General features: G+C 43.1%; 2 protein-coding genes across 3 annotated transcripts in view; one reads left to right on the plus strand and one right to left on the minus strand.

Moving 5' to 3' along the window:
• LOC147203804 (ATP-dependent translocase ABCB1-like) overlaps window positions 1-6,518 on the minus strand; it is an 11,532-nt gene extending 5,014 nt beyond the window's left edge. Inside the window, exons 1-20 of one of the 2 annotated variants that reach the window (XM_086113723.1) lie at window positions 6,284-6,518; window positions 6,138-6,196; window positions 5,950-6,031; window positions 5,676-5,838; window positions 5,557-5,599; window positions 5,297-5,488; window positions 4,879-5,050; window positions 4,663-4,787; window positions 4,159-4,330; window positions 3,973-4,086; window positions 3,218-3,328; window positions 3,006-3,131; window positions 2,653-2,856; window positions 2,405-2,575; window positions 1,748-1,909; window positions 1,446-1,631; window positions 1,207-1,353; window positions 999-1,103; window positions 737-814; window positions 73-156 (exon numbers count right to left, since the gene is read on the minus strand). In XM_086113723.1, coding sequence (XP_085969849.1) covers window positions 73-156; window positions 737-814; window positions 999-1,103; window positions 1,207-1,353; window positions 1,446-1,631; window positions 1,748-1,909; window positions 2,405-2,575; window positions 2,653-2,856; window positions 3,006-3,131; window positions 3,218-3,328; window positions 3,973-4,086; window positions 4,159-4,330; window positions 4,663-4,787; window positions 4,879-5,050; window positions 5,297-5,488; window positions 5,557-5,599; window positions 5,676-5,838; window positions 5,950-6,031; window positions 6,138-6,187 — 2,487 coding nt within the window. In that variant the 5' untranslated portion in view covers window positions 6,188-6,196; window positions 6,284-6,518. Of the gene's footprint in view, window positions 1-72; window positions 157-736; window positions 815-998; window positions 1,104-1,206; window positions 1,354-1,445; window positions 1,632-1,747; window positions 1,910-2,404; window positions 2,576-2,652; window positions 2,857-3,005; window positions 3,132-3,217; window positions 3,329-3,972; window positions 4,087-4,158; window positions 4,331-4,662; window positions 4,788-4,878; window positions 5,051-5,296; window positions 5,489-5,556; window positions 5,600-5,675; window positions 5,839-5,949; window positions 6,032-6,137; window positions 6,197-6,283 lie in introns of those variants that run through there. The other variant, XM_086113724.1, reaches the window with a different exon arrangement.
• rundc3b (RUN domain containing 3b) overlaps window positions 1-17,379 on the plus strand; it is a 24,452-nt gene extending 7,073 nt beyond the window's left edge. Inside the window, exons 3-13 of the mRNA XM_086113739.1 lie at window positions 8,962-9,144; window positions 10,529-10,644; window positions 10,742-10,875; window positions 11,887-11,972; window positions 12,351-12,440; window positions 12,749-12,829; window positions 12,908-13,082; window positions 13,535-13,692; window positions 14,412-14,558; window positions 15,357-15,460; window positions 15,854-17,379. Coding sequence (XP_085969865.1) covers window positions 9,050-9,144; window positions 10,529-10,644; window positions 10,742-10,875; window positions 11,887-11,972; window positions 12,351-12,440; window positions 12,749-12,829; window positions 12,908-13,082; window positions 13,535-13,692; window positions 14,412-14,558; window positions 15,357-15,460; window positions 15,854-15,999 — 1,332 coding nt within the window. The 5' untranslated portion in view covers window positions 8,962-9,049 and the 3' untranslated portion in view covers window positions 16,000-17,379. The remainder of the gene's footprint in view (window positions 1-8,961; window positions 9,145-10,528; window positions 10,645-10,741; window positions 10,876-11,886; window positions 11,973-12,350; window positions 12,441-12,748; window positions 12,830-12,907; window positions 13,083-13,534; window positions 13,693-14,411; window positions 14,559-15,356; window positions 15,461-15,853) is intronic.
• The last annotated feature ends 24 nt before the right edge of the window (window positions 17,380-17,403 follow it).

Genomic DNA, 17,403 nt, shown 5'->3' on the forward strand with positions numbered 1-17,403 from the left:
AGATGAGAACAAATGTGGGGGAAAAAATGCTGGTGGGTTATGTGTGGATGCTCCAGTGAGAGAATGCCTTACCCCTTGTACTTGAGCAGCATCTGTGGCCAGCCTTGTTGTGAGTGCTCCAACGCTGTTTTTGTGATTATCAAACCAGCCGAGGTCCTAAAAAAATGGGAAAAGTTTCTGTTTTAAGTTTTGGGAAACTACCAAGCCATTTCTTTTCCTTCTGTAGTTGCCATATCTTAGTGAGAGACAGTCACCCTGACCCTGTACCTTTAAGGGAGGTTACTCTGTTCAAAGGGAGAATGGACAAAAAAGGGTTGAAGGAGAGTAGCTCGCTGCTTGCGCTGTAAACAATCAGTTTGGTGTGGAGAGTAAAAAGGGACAATTCTCCACAATTCTGCTTTTTGGAGCCTGCAAAAACTATCATGCTGCGATCTTAAGATTTTAAAGTGCCTGTTCTTGACTTGAACAAATTAAAATGAATTCTGTGAATTGCAGGTGGCATTTCGTTATTCCGCCATGCATTTTTCTACCCTCAAAACGGTGGTTGGAAACTGCATTGTTGCTGTGTAAGCCCCGCCTTTCTGTATTTGTGACTTCAAAACGGATGCCAACAATGTTAGTTGGCATACCTGATCTGCAGCGACTAAGTACTTAAGCCACATAAAGTATTTATTCCGTCAGATGATGAACAAAGCCTTTAAGATAAGATTGTCTCATGAAAACTTGTTCCACTTACCTGCCTCATCATGGCCTTGAAAGCTGCAAGTCTCAATTTCATTGTCAGGAGCTCTCCAGATTTACCAAAACAGAAACCCTGTAAAAGTGAGAGCCACAAGATATGAACATGAATTGACCATCGCCCCCATTGAAGGTGAACTGTTATTGAGGACTTTGAAATGGAAAAACATTCTGGTCTCTTGACACAGGATACATTTTTCTTTCTACATTAGCAAACATCATCACAACGGAACACGCACGTGTGTGACGCATAGCGGTACCTGTAAAAACATGGTGACAAACGATACAGCACCAATAACCGCAAACATGAGAGAGAAGAATAGAGATTTCTGTTGAACGACGTTCAAATCAGGCTCAGCAAACACCTGAAAGTCGGAAAAAGAAGAAATGATAAATTCCTTCAAAGTTTCCAGCAGATGTCCTCCCCCCCCAAAAAAATGAAGATGCAAAAATGAAAAACAATCTGACAGTGATGATCTTGGAGAAGATGACCGCAAACAGTGGCTGCATCGCGCCATTAATTGAGGCACAGATGGTTCCAACGAGAATGTAAGGCCACTCAGAAAGGTTGAATCGCATCACTTTGAGAAATGACACCGGGGGAACATTTTCACTCTGTAGCAAATCAGGGAAAAGAGCCGTGTCAGGCCACCCCTTGATACTTTGCAAAGAAGATTTCGATTTATCAAGCAACCATCTGGTCTTACCTCCTCTGTTGTATCTTTGTCATCCACCAAATTTTCTTTCTCTTCTTTTTTTCCCTCTGAACCAACAAAGGAAGATTTTGTCGACCTTCTCCTCAATGGAGGGGAGTTAGAAATACTTTTGTCGGCTGGGCTTTTTTCAACAAGCTCCTCATCCTCCTCCTCCTCCTCGTCCGCTTTCTGAAATGTCTGCAAGATGGAGATGAGAGTAAATGACAAGACCTAGATCATTCTGGGCCTGCAGTAGATTGTCCCCAAAATGTTTTATTTATTTTATTTTATTTATTTTTTTGCGCTAGCGTTACCTGCGTAGTGACGAGCGTATGGTATACGCCTTTTTTTTCCATCAGTTGGTTATGAGTCCCCAGCTCGACAACCGTTCCATTTTGGAAGCCGGCGATGATATCAGCGTTTCTGATTGTTGAAAGTCGATGGGCCACAATTAAGGTGGTACGACCCAGCCTAACCTGCACAAACGACAGAAAGGTATGATCTGAAGGGAAGTTTATGAATGTTAACAGCGAGACGCATCGGTTCATCTTGTATGCGCCCTGGACCTCTGAGCTCTATTCTGAGACTTTCATAATAATGCAAATTGGGTGGCAAGGAGCAGCTGTCAAAGCTGTCGGAACACCATTATTCCATTCTCTTCATTCGGTGAAGGTGCAGATGACACGCAATCTCATTTGCAGAGATGAGATACTCAGGCCACTAAACCATATACCCTCGACCTCCATGCTGGGCCGCGAAAATCTTTCCATCAACTAGTAACATAGAGCAGCCTAATTGAATCCATCCATGCAATCCTTTTCCAGCAGCAAGCACCTGATGCCTCTTTGATTCGGTTTACAAAATGGCAATTTGTTTTACATGACATTGGTTGATTGGAGCCTGAAAGCCAAACATTAGAAAATGTATCAGAGTGACAAACCCCAAGCAATGCCCCCGCTGTGAGTTTTTACCTTGTCGAGCGCAGCCTGCACGACAGTCTCGCTCTCGGCGTCAAGGGCGGATGTTGCTTCATCCAGCAGAAGGATTTTGGGGTTACGTACGAGCGCTCGAGCGATTGCAATTCTCTGCTTCTGTCCTCCACTCATCTGAGTCCCTCGGTCCCCAACCAGCGTCTCGAACTTCTGCTCGATAACAACGCTCTCATCATTGACAAGAAAAAGAAGGAGATTTTCAGGTGAAGTCATGAATAAAATCATACTTCGGGAAAGTTCATGATGAAGTCGTAAGCGTTGGCCTCCTTGGCAGCTTGCTCAATCTCGTTCTGCGTCACATCGGTTCGGCCGTATCGGATGTTCTCAGCGATGGTGGTGGCAAAAAGGACGGGCTCCTGACTCACCACGCCAATCATCTTTCGCAAGTAGCAAATATTGAGAGAACGGATGTCATGGCCGTCAATAGATACCTACAAAGAGGGAAACAATGGGATTCTTAAATGTTCTTCATTGTGTTGAACGAATAAAGGAGGCTTGGATGCTTTGATGATTCAACGGAATTGCATTGATGCGACTTGATCCATCTTTCCAGTGAAAGGGTTTAGAAATGTGTACGTACGGATCCCTCCTGAGGATCGTAGAACCTCTGCAACAGCTGGATGGTGGTGCTTTTACCGCAGCCGCTGCTTCCCACTAAGGCAATGGTCTGCCCACTCTTCACACTCAGGCACATGCGGTTTAATACCTGCAAGTGATGACCATTATGGAAAGGACTACGAATATATAGCCGGGTTTAGATGTTGGATGAAGTTGAACAGTGAGGAGGCTTACTTTAACTTCTGGCCTTGAGGGGTAGTTAAAGTGGATGTTCTTGAACTCGATATTTCCACTGATCGAGTCAGGCTTGAAGCCGCTCTCTGAGTAGCTGTCAATGCTCGGTATCTGTGGAGTCAAGTGTTTCATTTAGATTTGAGCTCCGTTGCGGTTGGAAGTTTGGTGCTTATCAAAGGCTAAAGAGACAATGCGAGGAAGACTGTCTCCTCTGCAGGTTGGACTGAGAATTTTGAACAAAGCTGCTGTTTATTTGCACAGCTCGCCGCTTTGCTCGGGATATGTCCACATAAACAAGCTCATTGTTGTCGGAGGTTGTTTTCAGTTTCGAAGCATTCTTTGAGGAGAAGAGAGACTACCTTATGGTTCAAAATGAATTGGCCACCGAGTTAAATTCATTAGTTAATTGGCAAGTGTAAGAATGTAGCAAGTGTCTGAAGCGTGTTGGTTACAAACAAGCTACTTTGCTGAATGGTGATCGCGCTAATTTGAGTGAATACTGTATGCTGAAGTCAGACGAGAGGTCGATTTAGTCATTGTCGATCACACAAAACTGCAGTCAAACAGCGGGTGCTCCAATTAGAGCAAATTCCAACCGCTCATTAGCGCCTCCAGATTGTTGGCTGTATCAAAGCTACATCCTGGCGCGCCAGAATACACTTGCGCTTGCACTAATATAAACTGACAGCAGCCCGGCATCAGAAAATGCGGGTCTCTCCGAATGTGAAGGAAGGAGGAAATGTAGATTTCCTTACATTGTCAATAATGCCGTAAACTTTGTGAGCGGCTCCTCGGGCACTGGAAAAGGACTGGATGTTAGGTGAGGTTTGCCCCAAGGCGAACGCTCCGATGAGCACTGCAAATAAAACCTAAAGACACGAATAGTTCTCGTCAGGTCCAGACTTCGGAATGACATTTGAGGTCTTCGTGACTCGACTCACCGTAAGCACAATGCCGATGGAGTACTCCCCACTCAAAATGAGCGTGCTTCCATACCAGAAGGCCAGAGCATAAGACAAGTAGATCAATAAGAAGGTGAAGCCCATTGCGATGTTTGAGCTGATCGCCTTTTTTATTCCCACATTCTTGGCATCCTCCAAGTTCTTATGATACCTGTGAGATAAAGCATTGACAAAAGAAATCTTGAAATACAGACGCATAATCTTTGTCGTGGTCAACAACTAGAAAATCCTAATCTGGTTTGGGGGGTTTCAGATGATCCAAATTCTATTCTCTAATTTGCTTCATTGTTTGGCTACAAGAGCCTTCCTTCCACATTTTCCACAATTGCATTACTTTTGGGGTGCACATTCGAAGCCACTGCCTTAACATAACATGAACTGCAGATGTTTGCTCCACCTACCACTTGTGGAATTAAAACAACAAACTCGCATGGAGCTTTACCCATCTCTGACCGTTTAATGAAAACTGATAATTGCACAAACCTCTCAATCTCTCTCTGTTGACCACTGAAGGCAAACACAGTCCTGATGGCGGAAAGCACCTCCTCTGCCACAGCACCCGCTTTGGCATAAGCAGTCTGTTCTCTCGTAGTGAATGATGCTAGCACCTAGCGAGAGCCCGACGGTATGAGCTCAGCAATAAGAGGCTTGCTTTCAAGATGAAGGCTTGGACAGGGTGGACAAAAAAGGGAAGTTTACCTTACTGAAGATTCCAGCCATGACACCTAACAAAGGGCTGACGGCCAAGATGACAAGAGTGAGCTTCCATCCTTTGCTTAAACCGATGACAACAGACGTGATGAAAGTGGCGGCGGACTGGATCAACATAGCCACCTTGTCGCCAATCCCCTCTTGGATCTTATAGACGTCGCTGTCCGTGCAGATACAAATGCCAATCGGTTATCTTGAGAGCGCTGTCACAATGGCATCTGTTTTATTTCAGACTAGCTTACTCCACTAAGCTTAATAGTAAGTAACAAAGCAAAAATAAATCAATTAAGTGGCACCCTCCAAAGCATGTCAACGATCAGTTTTGGTTGACACGGTCAGAAAGAAAATATTGGATGTCATTATTGTGAAGGTGTACCTCAGGGCGAGGCAAGTGAGTGTTACTAACTCTGTCAAACGGGTGTTGAGCTCTCCTGTCTCATTGACATCGAACCATCCGATGTCCTGTCGCATAATGCTGTGGAAAAAGCACTTTCGGATGCGTTTGACCTGTCGTCCGGCTGACAGTGTAAAAAAAGCCACCTGCATGTAGGCCGCCACCACCACAACGGCGCCTAGGATGGAGTAGTAGATGGCAAAGCTGGAATGAGATGGAAAGACTTTGAGAAATGATACGATTGAATTTAGGAGGGTTCATCTTCCACTTACCCGGTCATGTCTTCCTGTATGGTGCTGTTTGGAAAGGTGATATCTGAAAAAGAAATAAAACAAAATGTTGGAATAGTCTGCCATTACAGTCAGGCGGGCAACTGTTTCTGGGAACTCACTGGGGTTGCTGATGTTGAGGTAACCTAATGCGGCATTTGATACGAGGCTGTCCGTCATATCCCCAAACACAACCAACATAAGAGGCAACACAACCCCGTGGGCCATCGACATCACGGTCCCGAAGAACAGCAGCGCGATGTCTTTAGAATCTGCAAACCTGAACTGTCCGCACAGAAAAAAAAAAGAAAAAGGCTTATAGAAGGCAGAGCTCACAGTAGACTAAAGATGACATGCTGTCCAAGAATAATAAAGAAACCGAGACACACAACTTACCAGTTGAATGGCACCAACCATGGGTAGCTTTTCTTTTTTTTCTTTCTTCTTTTTACCTTTCCCCGCCTCATCTTTAGGATCACTAAATAAAATAGGAAACCATCAATCGAATTGCTCTTTTCGCTTGTTTCAAATGTAAACCCAATGAACTATTTATCTTCAGCAAACGATAAGTCACAAAATATGACCTTAAATAAATGTCTTTTAGATTCTTCTCCAACTTATCCGTTTCGGCCATCTCCGGCTCCTGTCAGAGGAAGAAAGTGCGCAATCTGCTTATGTCGCTCGTAAAATGAGTCCATTGTGGAAATGAATGAAAGTGTAAACATCAGACCTTCACCGTAGTCCTTCCACAAAGGGCACTGATGTTTGACAGGCTGGGTGATCACACACAGACATCCACCTCTCCAGCGCTGCGCTCGTCCTTCCACACCCTTGCCAAGCGCTCGAATGTTTGACAGAGATGGCGAGCTCACACGCACACGGACTCACACCTCGGCTAACGGATGACCACCCCTTCCACGCCCCCTTTTCCTTCCTCGTCCATCCCTCTCACGTGGCTGTACAGTATTGCCTGTGCACAACAATAACCACACTTGCTCAGCTGCCCTCTGGACATTAAAAAGAAATAAAAAAAATACAAATCACCATTTTAATCCTGGACAAGAGCCAGATTGACACATGAATCACTCAAAGGAGTTGTGTGGCTTCAACTGTGGTGAAGTTTGTGCTCTGCAATGATGGTGTTTTTTTGTTTTTCAACTCCACTTGAATGAAGTTGTGGTATACTGTTAATGTTGTTAAACATTCTAAAACATTTTATATTGGCCTCCTCACCCAATTGAGTCAATAAACGGCCCACATCCGGAGCGTCGCACCGTGGTGGATGTGTCTTTCAACACTCAAACTTTTTTTTTTTTGAAAGGGTTCAGCACCCAGACTTTTCCGGCTGTTATTCAATGACATTGTCTATCATATTTTTGCAGATTTGGTAGTCTTAATTATACTATTTGGCATTAAATATTTGGAAATGTACACCATTGTGGATGGAAGTGATGGAAGAGACCAGCTAGATGTTTACCCTGAATAACTACAATGAAGCTGCTATGCTATTTAATTCTATTCCATTTTTCTCCCCCAAAGTCCAATTATTTAAGACATACACGATCATTTGTACATCCATGTCCTGTCCGGCTACTTTAATCCTATGTTAATGGCTCACCAGCAGCAATAAAGTCCAAATGATTACATAACACAAAGGACAAAGGTAAAGTTGGATCAAAAGCGATAAAATGGAGAAGCGCGTGGTGTCTAACAAAGGACGTGTATGTGCACAACTTCTTGGCTAAGGTTATAAAACTACAGAATCTCCACATGATGGCCAAAGGTACGGATTTTAATTTGTGGCCATGTAACCTTTTGACACTTCAACTCCATACTGCAAAAATGATGGCGACGGAGACACATATTTTGCATTATTTTATAAAATAGTATTTACTGCGAATGGCTGTTTATGTAGTATGAGGCCTGCAATTGAGTAGCGACCAGTCTAGGGTGTAGACTGCTGGGAGAGTCTCGAGCACAGGGTGTCTCGTGAAAAAGCATAGAAGATGAACAGTCAACAAGTATCTTTGACAAATCTCCATCATGTTCATATATGTATGGGGAGAGAGAGAGAGAGACTTTAGTTTATGACATCAAATGGTGTCCAAATTATAACCATTACTGTATCTTATCTGCAACATAGATCAAAAATAACATTTGACAGGGCCCACATGGTCGGGAGGGGGCAGCATTCAAGTGGCCAAGTTGGTTGTTAAGAGATTTACAGCGGATACAGCCATCCATCTCCTGAATGATTAATTTTACACAAACTTAGTCTATTATGAAAAACTAGGCGCCTAAAAATCTACAAGTAAAATAACGCGATTGGTGGGTTATGAAAAGGTTTGTTTGTTTCCCAAGCAGCCACCAATATATATTGGAAGAACAATGGTGTTCTTTTTTAGTAGAGAAAATGATCTACATCCCTACCTGTCGTTTACCCCCCTCCCCTCCCCTTGATAAAGTCCAACTATCCATCCATCCATTTTCTGAAGCATTTTATCCATACGACGGTCGCGGGCGTGCTGGAGCCTATCTCAGCTGTCTTCCGGCAGTAGGAGGGATACACACTGAATTGGTTGCCAGCATACGTCATAATACAGTATAAGGGAACAAACTTACAAGGTTAAAAGTAAGGTATTGGAAACAAATTTAAAAAATCAGCATCTAAATCACGATCAGTCAGCGACGATCGAGGGTTTCAATTGACCCACGGACAAATAGTCATTCACGTCTCCTTCTGCGCGATTATCTATGCGTACAGTACTTCGTTTCTGTATTGTTCCGACTTACGTACAAATTCAGGCTACGTCTCCCTTACGCCGAAACTTGTAAATGAAGGACCTCGGGAACTTTTGGCATGATAGAGGTCTTAAATTTTATTCGGTGGCTTAACAACATTCAGTGTGCATTTTGCGGTCCCTTTAATAATTTCTGTTATGTGAGACGATACATGAGCGTCTAACGGTTGTCGCACTACTTATTCATCGTCTTCAATCGTTTGAACCGCATTAAAAACCAAAACACTCAAAACTCGGCTCAGGCATTCTCAGAATTGGCCGTAGGTACAAGATTGCCAATCACAGTCATACTTATTAAAATAAGGAGCGCATCTCATTTACATCAAATACAGTATGTCTGTAGCTTTCACGTGAAAGATTTGTGCTCTTCATAATAAAGCGACGAGGAGGAAAAACGTCGATGTTCATTGAAATTGTATTCACAAACGCTGAAGACAAGATAGTTATTCGTTCTGAGTGCAAAAATCTTTTCACGGTGTGTTGTCAGGTTGGAGGAAATAGAGAAATCGCAACTTACCCCACGGAGCTTGGATATCGAAAATACAGTACTAACTGGAAACGGCGTCGTTCCCCGTTGAGTCTAACTTGATTCTACTTCCGGTTCTAGAGCCCCTTCCATCCATGCACTATGACGAAGTCAATACTAATGTCGCTCCTCGGCTGACCGCGGCAGGCAGGCCGGCCTCGTGCCGCAGATGGCGTCCCTCGGCGCGGGGCTGTACTTAAGCCGCAAGCGGGCAGCGGACAGGAGCGCGGCGGTGGAAAGGAGGAACCTACTCACCGTTTGCCGGTAGGTAGCCATCATGACCATTCGCCTCATCCTCGTAATCATCACCACCACCATCATCGTGTGGCAATATCAAGACACCTCAACTTGACACCTTGCTTCCATCACCATTACAACTATTGTGATGTCTCTAAACACATCTTGGGTTTCAAGCTTCCAGGCATGCAGTTTAATATTTCATTGTGTGGCAGCGCTCCCATTCAATGCGTTGAAATAAACCAACTTCCTCTGACACATCATGTTGGCCTTGCGGTTCGAATCGGCTCTGGCCTTCCTGTGTGGCGATTGCATGTTCATGCCAGATGTGTTGTTTTCTCCGGGTACTTTGACTTCCTTTCCGTAGGTATGACTGTGAGTGTGGGATTGGCTGACAACCATTCCAGTGTGTATTCCACTTTTCTCCCAAAGTAAAATGGAATATGGAATGGGAATGATGAGTAACAGTTGTGAATGCAAGTATTAAAAACTTTAATAGAAAGTCCAATAAAACTGAAGCAAAGCACAATTACTCATGCCCAATTGTCACATACTGGAAAGTGGTACTGTAACCAATTGGTGATTTATAAATATCTCTTGAATTAATCATTTTGGTGTTGTAGAGATCACGGTTAGAGTACATGTGCGTTGTGATCATTTCAGTGTGTACCCTGCCTCTTTCCTAAAATTAGCTTGGTTAGGTTACAGCTGCCATGGATGTTATTGGCCATCCACTAACCGATGCTATATCAACTTCACTCATTTTAATCCAGGTTATCGGCATGTAAGAGTAGTATAACAATAATACACATAGAAGGAAACTCCATCTAATTTCATGCAAGTAGTCACTTATGATTTTTATTTATGTGCTGGTGGCCTCAGTGGAAATTAAATGATGTGAATGTGTTTTTGTGCATTGTAAACACTGTTGCTATGGAGCACAAGCGAGGGAGTTAGATCATTTGTAAAAGGTCTACAAACAACTTGGGTGCACACAGACGCACCCATGCACACAAACACACATACGAAATGCAGCCAAGTCCATTAACTCTCCCCCCTGCCTAATTAGGTGCAATCTGATTAGACAGAGTAGGCTCATTGCAACTGGGGAGGACAGATACCAGCTGTGTTAGGGAGAGGAAAGTCAGCTTGTATCCATTTTCTACAGTGCTCTTCTTCATGAGGGTCACAGGTGAGCCAGAACCTTTGTCATCTTACTTTGGGAGAAAGACAGACTACTCACGGAAGGCCAGTCAATCATGGGGGACGTAGAAGAGTGACCAACAAGCATTCTCACTCACATTCACACCTATGGGCAATGACAGCCAAGTGTGAATCTTCATTCAAAGGAAGGTTTATGTGACTGGTTAAAATCTGTTATTTCTGATGCCTTGTTCATACTTTGCCTCAGGTTTTCAGTGAAGACTCTCTTGGACCGATCCTGTTTTGACAGCATGGACGACTCGTCTGCAGAGTTGGTCAATTTTGTGTCCATCCTGGAGCATATCCTCAACCATAGACTGAAAGGTTAAAATAGTAATAATAATAACACACGCAAATTATGAGTTGACAAAGTGTTAGCACGTTTCTACAAACATTCCCGTCCTGTATGTTCTTCTCTCAGGTCAGACAACGTGGTTTGGCTACGAGAGTCCTCAGAGTTTCTGGGATTTTGTCAAAGCCGCCAGCAGCAAAGTCCCTCATAATTGCATTCGAAGCATTGAGAGTATGGAGAATGTGCGGTCAAGCAAAGCTAAGGTGACACTCAAATTTGAGCCCAAAAGGGCCCATAATAAGGCATTTTTCACCTACTTTGCATTATCCACTTCGAAGCAAATAGAGAGATCAGCCAGGAATGCTTGGCTAGGAACACGACCCAGTTTCACCCGATAAAACAAGCAATAGATGCAATGCCAGTTTGCCAACTCTCTGGAGTTTGACCTCACGGGTGACGTCTCTCAGTCATATTGGCCTGCCAGAACCGGCACTGGCTCTGGTTTCAAACAATATTTAATGAAATTCATAATTATATATGTAGACCTACCTTTTGATGAAATCGTGTAGCATGTTGTCTCAGTGGCAAAAAATGCGAGCAAGTTCGGACAATCACACCACCCACCGAAAAAATATCCAACGTTCCATTCTCCACATACAATAGATAATGCGCTTTCAAGCAATAGCTAACTTAATTCATAATTATAAATGTCGGTCTATCATTGGATTAAGTTGATAGTCGTTTATAAAGTCTGAGTGTCCAAAATGCACGAGTATATAGCATCAGTGGGTGATCAAGGCAGCCGCTTAAAAATATATATCCATCAACTCCACACACCGGTCTGTAGATATTGAGATTTAAAACAATACTTCACAAAATGTACCGTTTTATCACAACAAGGAAACGACATATATTGTGGATGAGATAGTGTAAAGTGTGTACACTCTGTGGCCAAAATGCCGGCGTGTACGCAGTGCACAAAAATGATTGAGCCGGTTCTGTTGATTAAACTCAAAATAATGAATATTAGATCTTTAAAATGCAAGAACTAATTGTTGTGATCATTTGTTTTTAATATTTGTACTGGTGGCTCAGTGGGACCAGCATCAGTGAACTTTGGTTGGGGCCCGAGTCATATGGTGGCCATCGGGCCACTGGTAAAGCGTGAAACTAATTATTCAGACCTTTGGCAAAAACGTGTTCGGAAGGAATTGCCAAGAATAAAATAATGATCTAATGTTATCTTTATTTTATTTATTTTTTAATCTCAATAGGGTCGAGCTTGGATCCGAGTAGTTCTAATGGAGAAAAGACTGTCTGAATACATCTCATCCGCTCTGAGGGACCATAGAACTACCAGGTTTGCGTGTGTAACTTGCGCACTCACAGTGCACAATTATGCACTGGATGCTACATGAGGTAACCCTGCACAATCAAGCCTGAGTTAAAAAAAAAAAAAACCCTCAGCTTTGACAGAAATAACCACTGTCAAAAAGGCATTGTCTTCAAATTGTTTTTAATTATGACAACAGTTTAGCGCATGTAGACCCAGCTCTCTGAATGTTATTAAATTAAAAAAATAATAATTCAGCTCTCGTGTTGGATCTCATGTTGTGCAAGTATACCTAATGTTGTGTGCGGACAATCGGTGTTCCACAGACTTCAACCACTCAAAGCAATCAGCTCAGTTTATGCTGTTAGAAATGAGCAGCAATAATGTGAGCAAACGTGACTGCAGGAGGTTTTATGAGGATGGGGCGATCATACTGGGAGAGGAGGCGGGGCTTCTGGCGGACACGCTCATTGGGCTCAACACCATCGACTTCAGGTACTGACGCTGTTCTGCTTTAGATCTTTAGTCCTGTCAAATATATTAGATGAGAGGGACAAAAAAAAAATCTGGTTTTAGGTTGCTCAACCTGTTGCCTTAAATGGGGTTACACACCTACCGATTGTAAAGGTCTACCCTGCTTTTTAAATTGAGAGAGGCCCTATACATGATGAGAAAGTACTGTAGACAAGAAAGTGGGAGGAGAAGTGGCAGTAAAACAGGCCCAAATTCACATGTCAGGGGGTTAAGTAGGGCAAGAGACTAGTTGCATACTAACCCGCCCCCATCCTGTCTCATCTCCCAAGCTTCTGTCTGAAAGGCGAAGGTCTAGACATCGGTGACCCCTCGGTCATTGACTACACACCTTACTTGAAGTTCACTCAGAGGTACGTGAGTTGTTGGCAGCGCGCAATGTTGCTGGATGTTTGCTGACAGGGTGGCGGGCATTGCTCCCTTTGTTGCAGCGGCGACAGCATCAGCAGCGACGAGGAGGAGATGCGCACCCTGGGCAGCACCGGCAGCGAGCACAGCACTCCGGACAAGATGGCCACGGCTGCCTCCATCTTCACCGAGCAGAGCAACTTGGTCAGCAAGTGCAAGCGCTTTGAGCAGAAATATCGCATGGCGTTGGAGCAGAAGGTGTGTTTGAGCATCGATTAGAAAAATACGTGAAAGGTGTATGTCTGTGGAGTTTGGCATTTTGTTACGAGTGTTGCGAGAAGGAAATGACTGGAAACAATACTTTTTAAGAATGTGTTTCCCCTGGCAAAAAATTGAAAATACTTTGACCCCCTTACACGTTTCATAATTGGCGACAAAACACAACTTTTGTTGAAATGAAATTCCTCAACTCATTTCAACATATTCCTTGGCCCCAAGAAAGATGCCACAAGATGGCATTTTGTAGCCAATAGCAGACCCCCCCCCCCCCAAAAAAAACCCCAAAACAAAACAACATAAGCATGACTCAGTCCTGACTGTTTGTTGTTAGAATTTGGTACAAAAAAAGTGTCCCTTTCCCTGCATTTACTTTAGATTCACCGGTAACGGGCAGGTAAAGCCTAATTGCTTGCGTCTTGTTTTCGTGTCAGTGTTACCTGGAGGAGCTTGTGCGTTTGCGCGAGACGCAGCTGGCGGAGGCGTCGTCACACCACAAAGCTCTTGAGCAGAGCCTCGTGGACACACACCTGTCACACTCGCTGGAGAAGGAGCAGCTGGAATTGATCATTTTGGAGCTGCAGGATCAACTGTGAGTGTGTGGAGGTGGACAGGCCTCTTGGTAATGTGGTGTCTGCTTTCAGTTTGCCATTTAAGACACCGCACAGGTGTGCATGCGTACGTACGTGTGTGTTTGCAAGCGTGCATAAGCGTGAGCGTCCACATTTCCAAGTTCAGACTGCGGATTTATCAAAAAGACGTCCTTCTCTTGAGTGACAACTAATTCAATGTAGGCTTCTAAATCCCGCAATTAAAGACGCGCCACGACTCGTGGCGCTGAAGCAGCGAACTCACTGTGATTACATGCACATGAAGTCACATTAGTTGTAATGTAATAGGGCTCAAGGGAGGATGTGTGCAAGTCAAAGACTAACAGGCTTAGCCTACTCGATCTAAGAATAATGCTGGCACATTCTGATGTAGACCGTGACTTCAAATTTTATAAGTGATGAGGATGCCTACACACATTTGAAAGTTAAAACTTGACATAATTTTTTTAACTATTCCTTTTTTGGCTGCAATCTTGTTTCGAACGGTATGTTGGATTGGATTGGATACAACTTTCCAACATACCGGTCGAAACAATTATGTACAACTACTGTGCATTGTAATTATGATTACCTTATTTTAGCTGCAGCAGAGGGCAAAATAGCTCTAAATACGGCGCACTACAATTGGATGAACACCGCATTCATGGTGTCAGTCAAAGTCGAACTTCTTTGTTGAATAATTTGTGTCTGATGTGTTCAGGACCGTGTTGAAGAACAATGACTTGCGGTCGCGACAGCAGCTGACAGCCCACCTGACCAATCAGTGGCCGTCTCCCGACGCTTTGGACGCCAACGCCATTGCCTTGGATACGCTGCTGTACAGGAAGAGCCCCGGACAGTGGGAGGAGTATGTCAAGGGATTTTTGTATTACTAGATTATGATGCGGGCTGAACAATTAAAAAAAGAAATCATTCAGCCCAACCTGATGGTTTCTTATCATTGTTTAATATTGTACTGTGGAACCTTCAAAGCTGGTTGACTGAGTAGTTCTAATTTCAAAACATGGAACAATTATAAAATATAGTATTGTTGTTTCAGATTTTAAAATCCAAACAAAATACGCCATAATGAGAAAAAAAAACTGTACACCAAAATTAAAATAAAGTAACGTAAACTGAGTGTACACAGTGAAACACCACAGTTCAGCAGTCACTCAGATTTTGGGGGGGGGGGGCCTATCCCCATCATGTGCCAAAAAACTCACCTATGTTGAGTGTTTCTCTAATCTGAAAACATTACTTTGGCACCATTAGGTGGTATCTTTATGCCAAGCAGTCCCATTGAACCGATGGACGGAGCTTCATCAAAAATAGTGATTTGCTGCCATCTTGTGGCATCTATAGGCAATTACAAACATTTAGAGTGGTCAGTTTCACTATGAGCAATCAGTTTGCTACTTTCAAAACATTGCATGTATTGTATGATTGATAAATGTCCTACCATGGAACAGCTCAAGTGTCCCAGAAGTGGAAATTTGTCCCACTTCAGAACTTGAAACCATATTTTATCCATAAGGCTCGCCGTAAAGTGCAGAATTATGTTGCTCAAAGCAGCGAAAAGAGATCAGAGTTGATAAATGTTTGGCATTTTCATTTAATTTTCTCAGTGACTGATATATTGCGCAATATTTTGTTTGTTATGCAGCAAGAGTCTCCGCAATCTACCTCCAGATATGAGCCTATCACAGATGTCCCTCGAACCATCACACATGCTAACGCTGGAGGCTAAGCCGCACTGGCCCCGTCCAGGTACACATCACAAAACTTGCCAGTAAGACCTTCTATGCTGGCCGAAACATTATCAGAAGCACTGAATAACTTTTACAAAATCAATTCTCATTTATTACATGAAATTGGATTTCTCTATTCCCAGTCGTCTGTTCACTTCATTTCATAGTCTTTCTCTTGGCTCTCTTGCTTTCATTGCACATTTGGGATTTTTTTTTCCGTCCAATCATCTTTAAGCCTTTTTTTGGTTGTTGTTGTTACCATGTCAATGTAATCTGCCCAGGGCCTTCCGAATCAGTAGTGCTGTCCGATATAAACAATATTAGCAATGGAACTGTTTTCAAACAATCAGACAGCTACCCGGCTCACAATAATGTTCATATTTTCCCATTCTCCGATGGGTTTGCAATGCAGGAAAAGAGCAGACGCCATCCCTCAGAGGACTGTGCGGCTCTCTCACCTCCGTCAACAGTTTCAGGTCTCTGGCCAGTTTGAGGTCTAACGAATGTCTGGCCAGTCCCGCCGCTGAGGTCAGCAGCCCAAGCTTCACCCCCACATAAGGTTACAACTCAAGCCAGCCATCTTCTCTGCGTGCTATTACGTTGTTCTTTGTAGAGATGTATGTTCTCATTGTGTCGACACTGACGTGTTTTCACATGCTGTTGGAATGAGCTCACCCGCCTGAAGCACACTCTGACATGATATAAATTTACCGGTACCTTGAATGGTTTGTATTGAAAGACCTATTTCACGTGCCAACATTGGAAAAGTCGGGCTCGTCGTCGTCACCAATTGTTTCTGGAGGATCATCGTATGTCCACTTTTCTCATTTATTACCGTATCAGTTTTAACATCTTTGGTTCTCAGGAGTTTTTGTGCCTTGGTTTTCATTAGCGTGCACAGTACCGTATTTCGTTCTCAGGTCATGACCACTATGATTGATAAGACGCCCTCGGATTAATCCGACGTTTTCCCTTTACTTATTTAGGTTGCAATGCAGTCATTCAATTTGGCTTGTTGTGATTGTGATTGAAAGTCTGGCATTCAGGCTGTGTACCTTAACTGTGCTGTTTGCTTTTAGTTTATTCCATTGTTCACTTGCACACATACAAATATTTCCCGGATTTTTATCCTTCACTTTGAATAAACTTTATTTGGGGAGAAATCAGACTGACACATTTCACAGTAAAAACATTTTTTTCAAGCACTTTCATGCACTTATTCTGTGGATTTAAATGCATACTCTGATCGCTGGCTGAGAGACAAATTCCAACTGTAATCTGAAGTAAGCCATTTGCTAAATCAACTATCATCTCTGTCGTAAAAAAAAAAAAAAGATCAGGTTGGGCACCATTATCGATGACAATTGTGTTGTTCATTAGACACGTCTTGAAGCAATTGAGGCAAAATTCTGTGCACAATTTGGCTATGCCGGCAGAGGTGCTGTAGTTAGCTATTTGAAGATGTCAATTGGAACATTAGCAACAGGAAATGGAGCTACATCTGCGCTCTGACTTCTACGTGCAACATCCACCACTCTACTTCCAACACATCTTGTCCTCCTTGGGATGAGATTACTCAAACCAGTACAACACCGGTATGGAAACATGAGCTCTCAATAGTCTAGAGATTTTCTTATAGAATAAAAAAAAAAAATTAAAACATGGATTTGGATTCGCTATTTTGTGCACATGTAGTCAAAATGGGATGGGCCCCTGGCAAAATATCAGGCACAGGCAAATGTTTTAAGAAAATAAATCTGATACTCACAAACTGATTTTATTATACAGTGAACCCTTGCATATTCACGACTCCACGTTTGCAATTGTTTTTTGTTTTTTTAACTATCCTCACTCTTTTGGAATTTTCGCTATTGGAAAGATCTCCGTTTGCTGTTATTGTGCCCTGGCTACAGCAATAAAACGTTTGCTTTGGTACCATCTGGTGGAACCTTGGGTAGTATT

The sequence above is a fragment of the Hippocampus guttulatus genome, chromosome 6, assembly GCF_054856545.1.
Source record: "Hippocampus guttulatus isolate MCC_2025c chromosome 6, RoL_Hgut_1.0, whole genome shotgun sequence".
Classification (NCBI taxonomy): Eukaryota; Metazoa; Chordata; class Actinopteri; order Syngnathiformes; family Syngnathidae; genus Hippocampus; species Hippocampus guttulatus.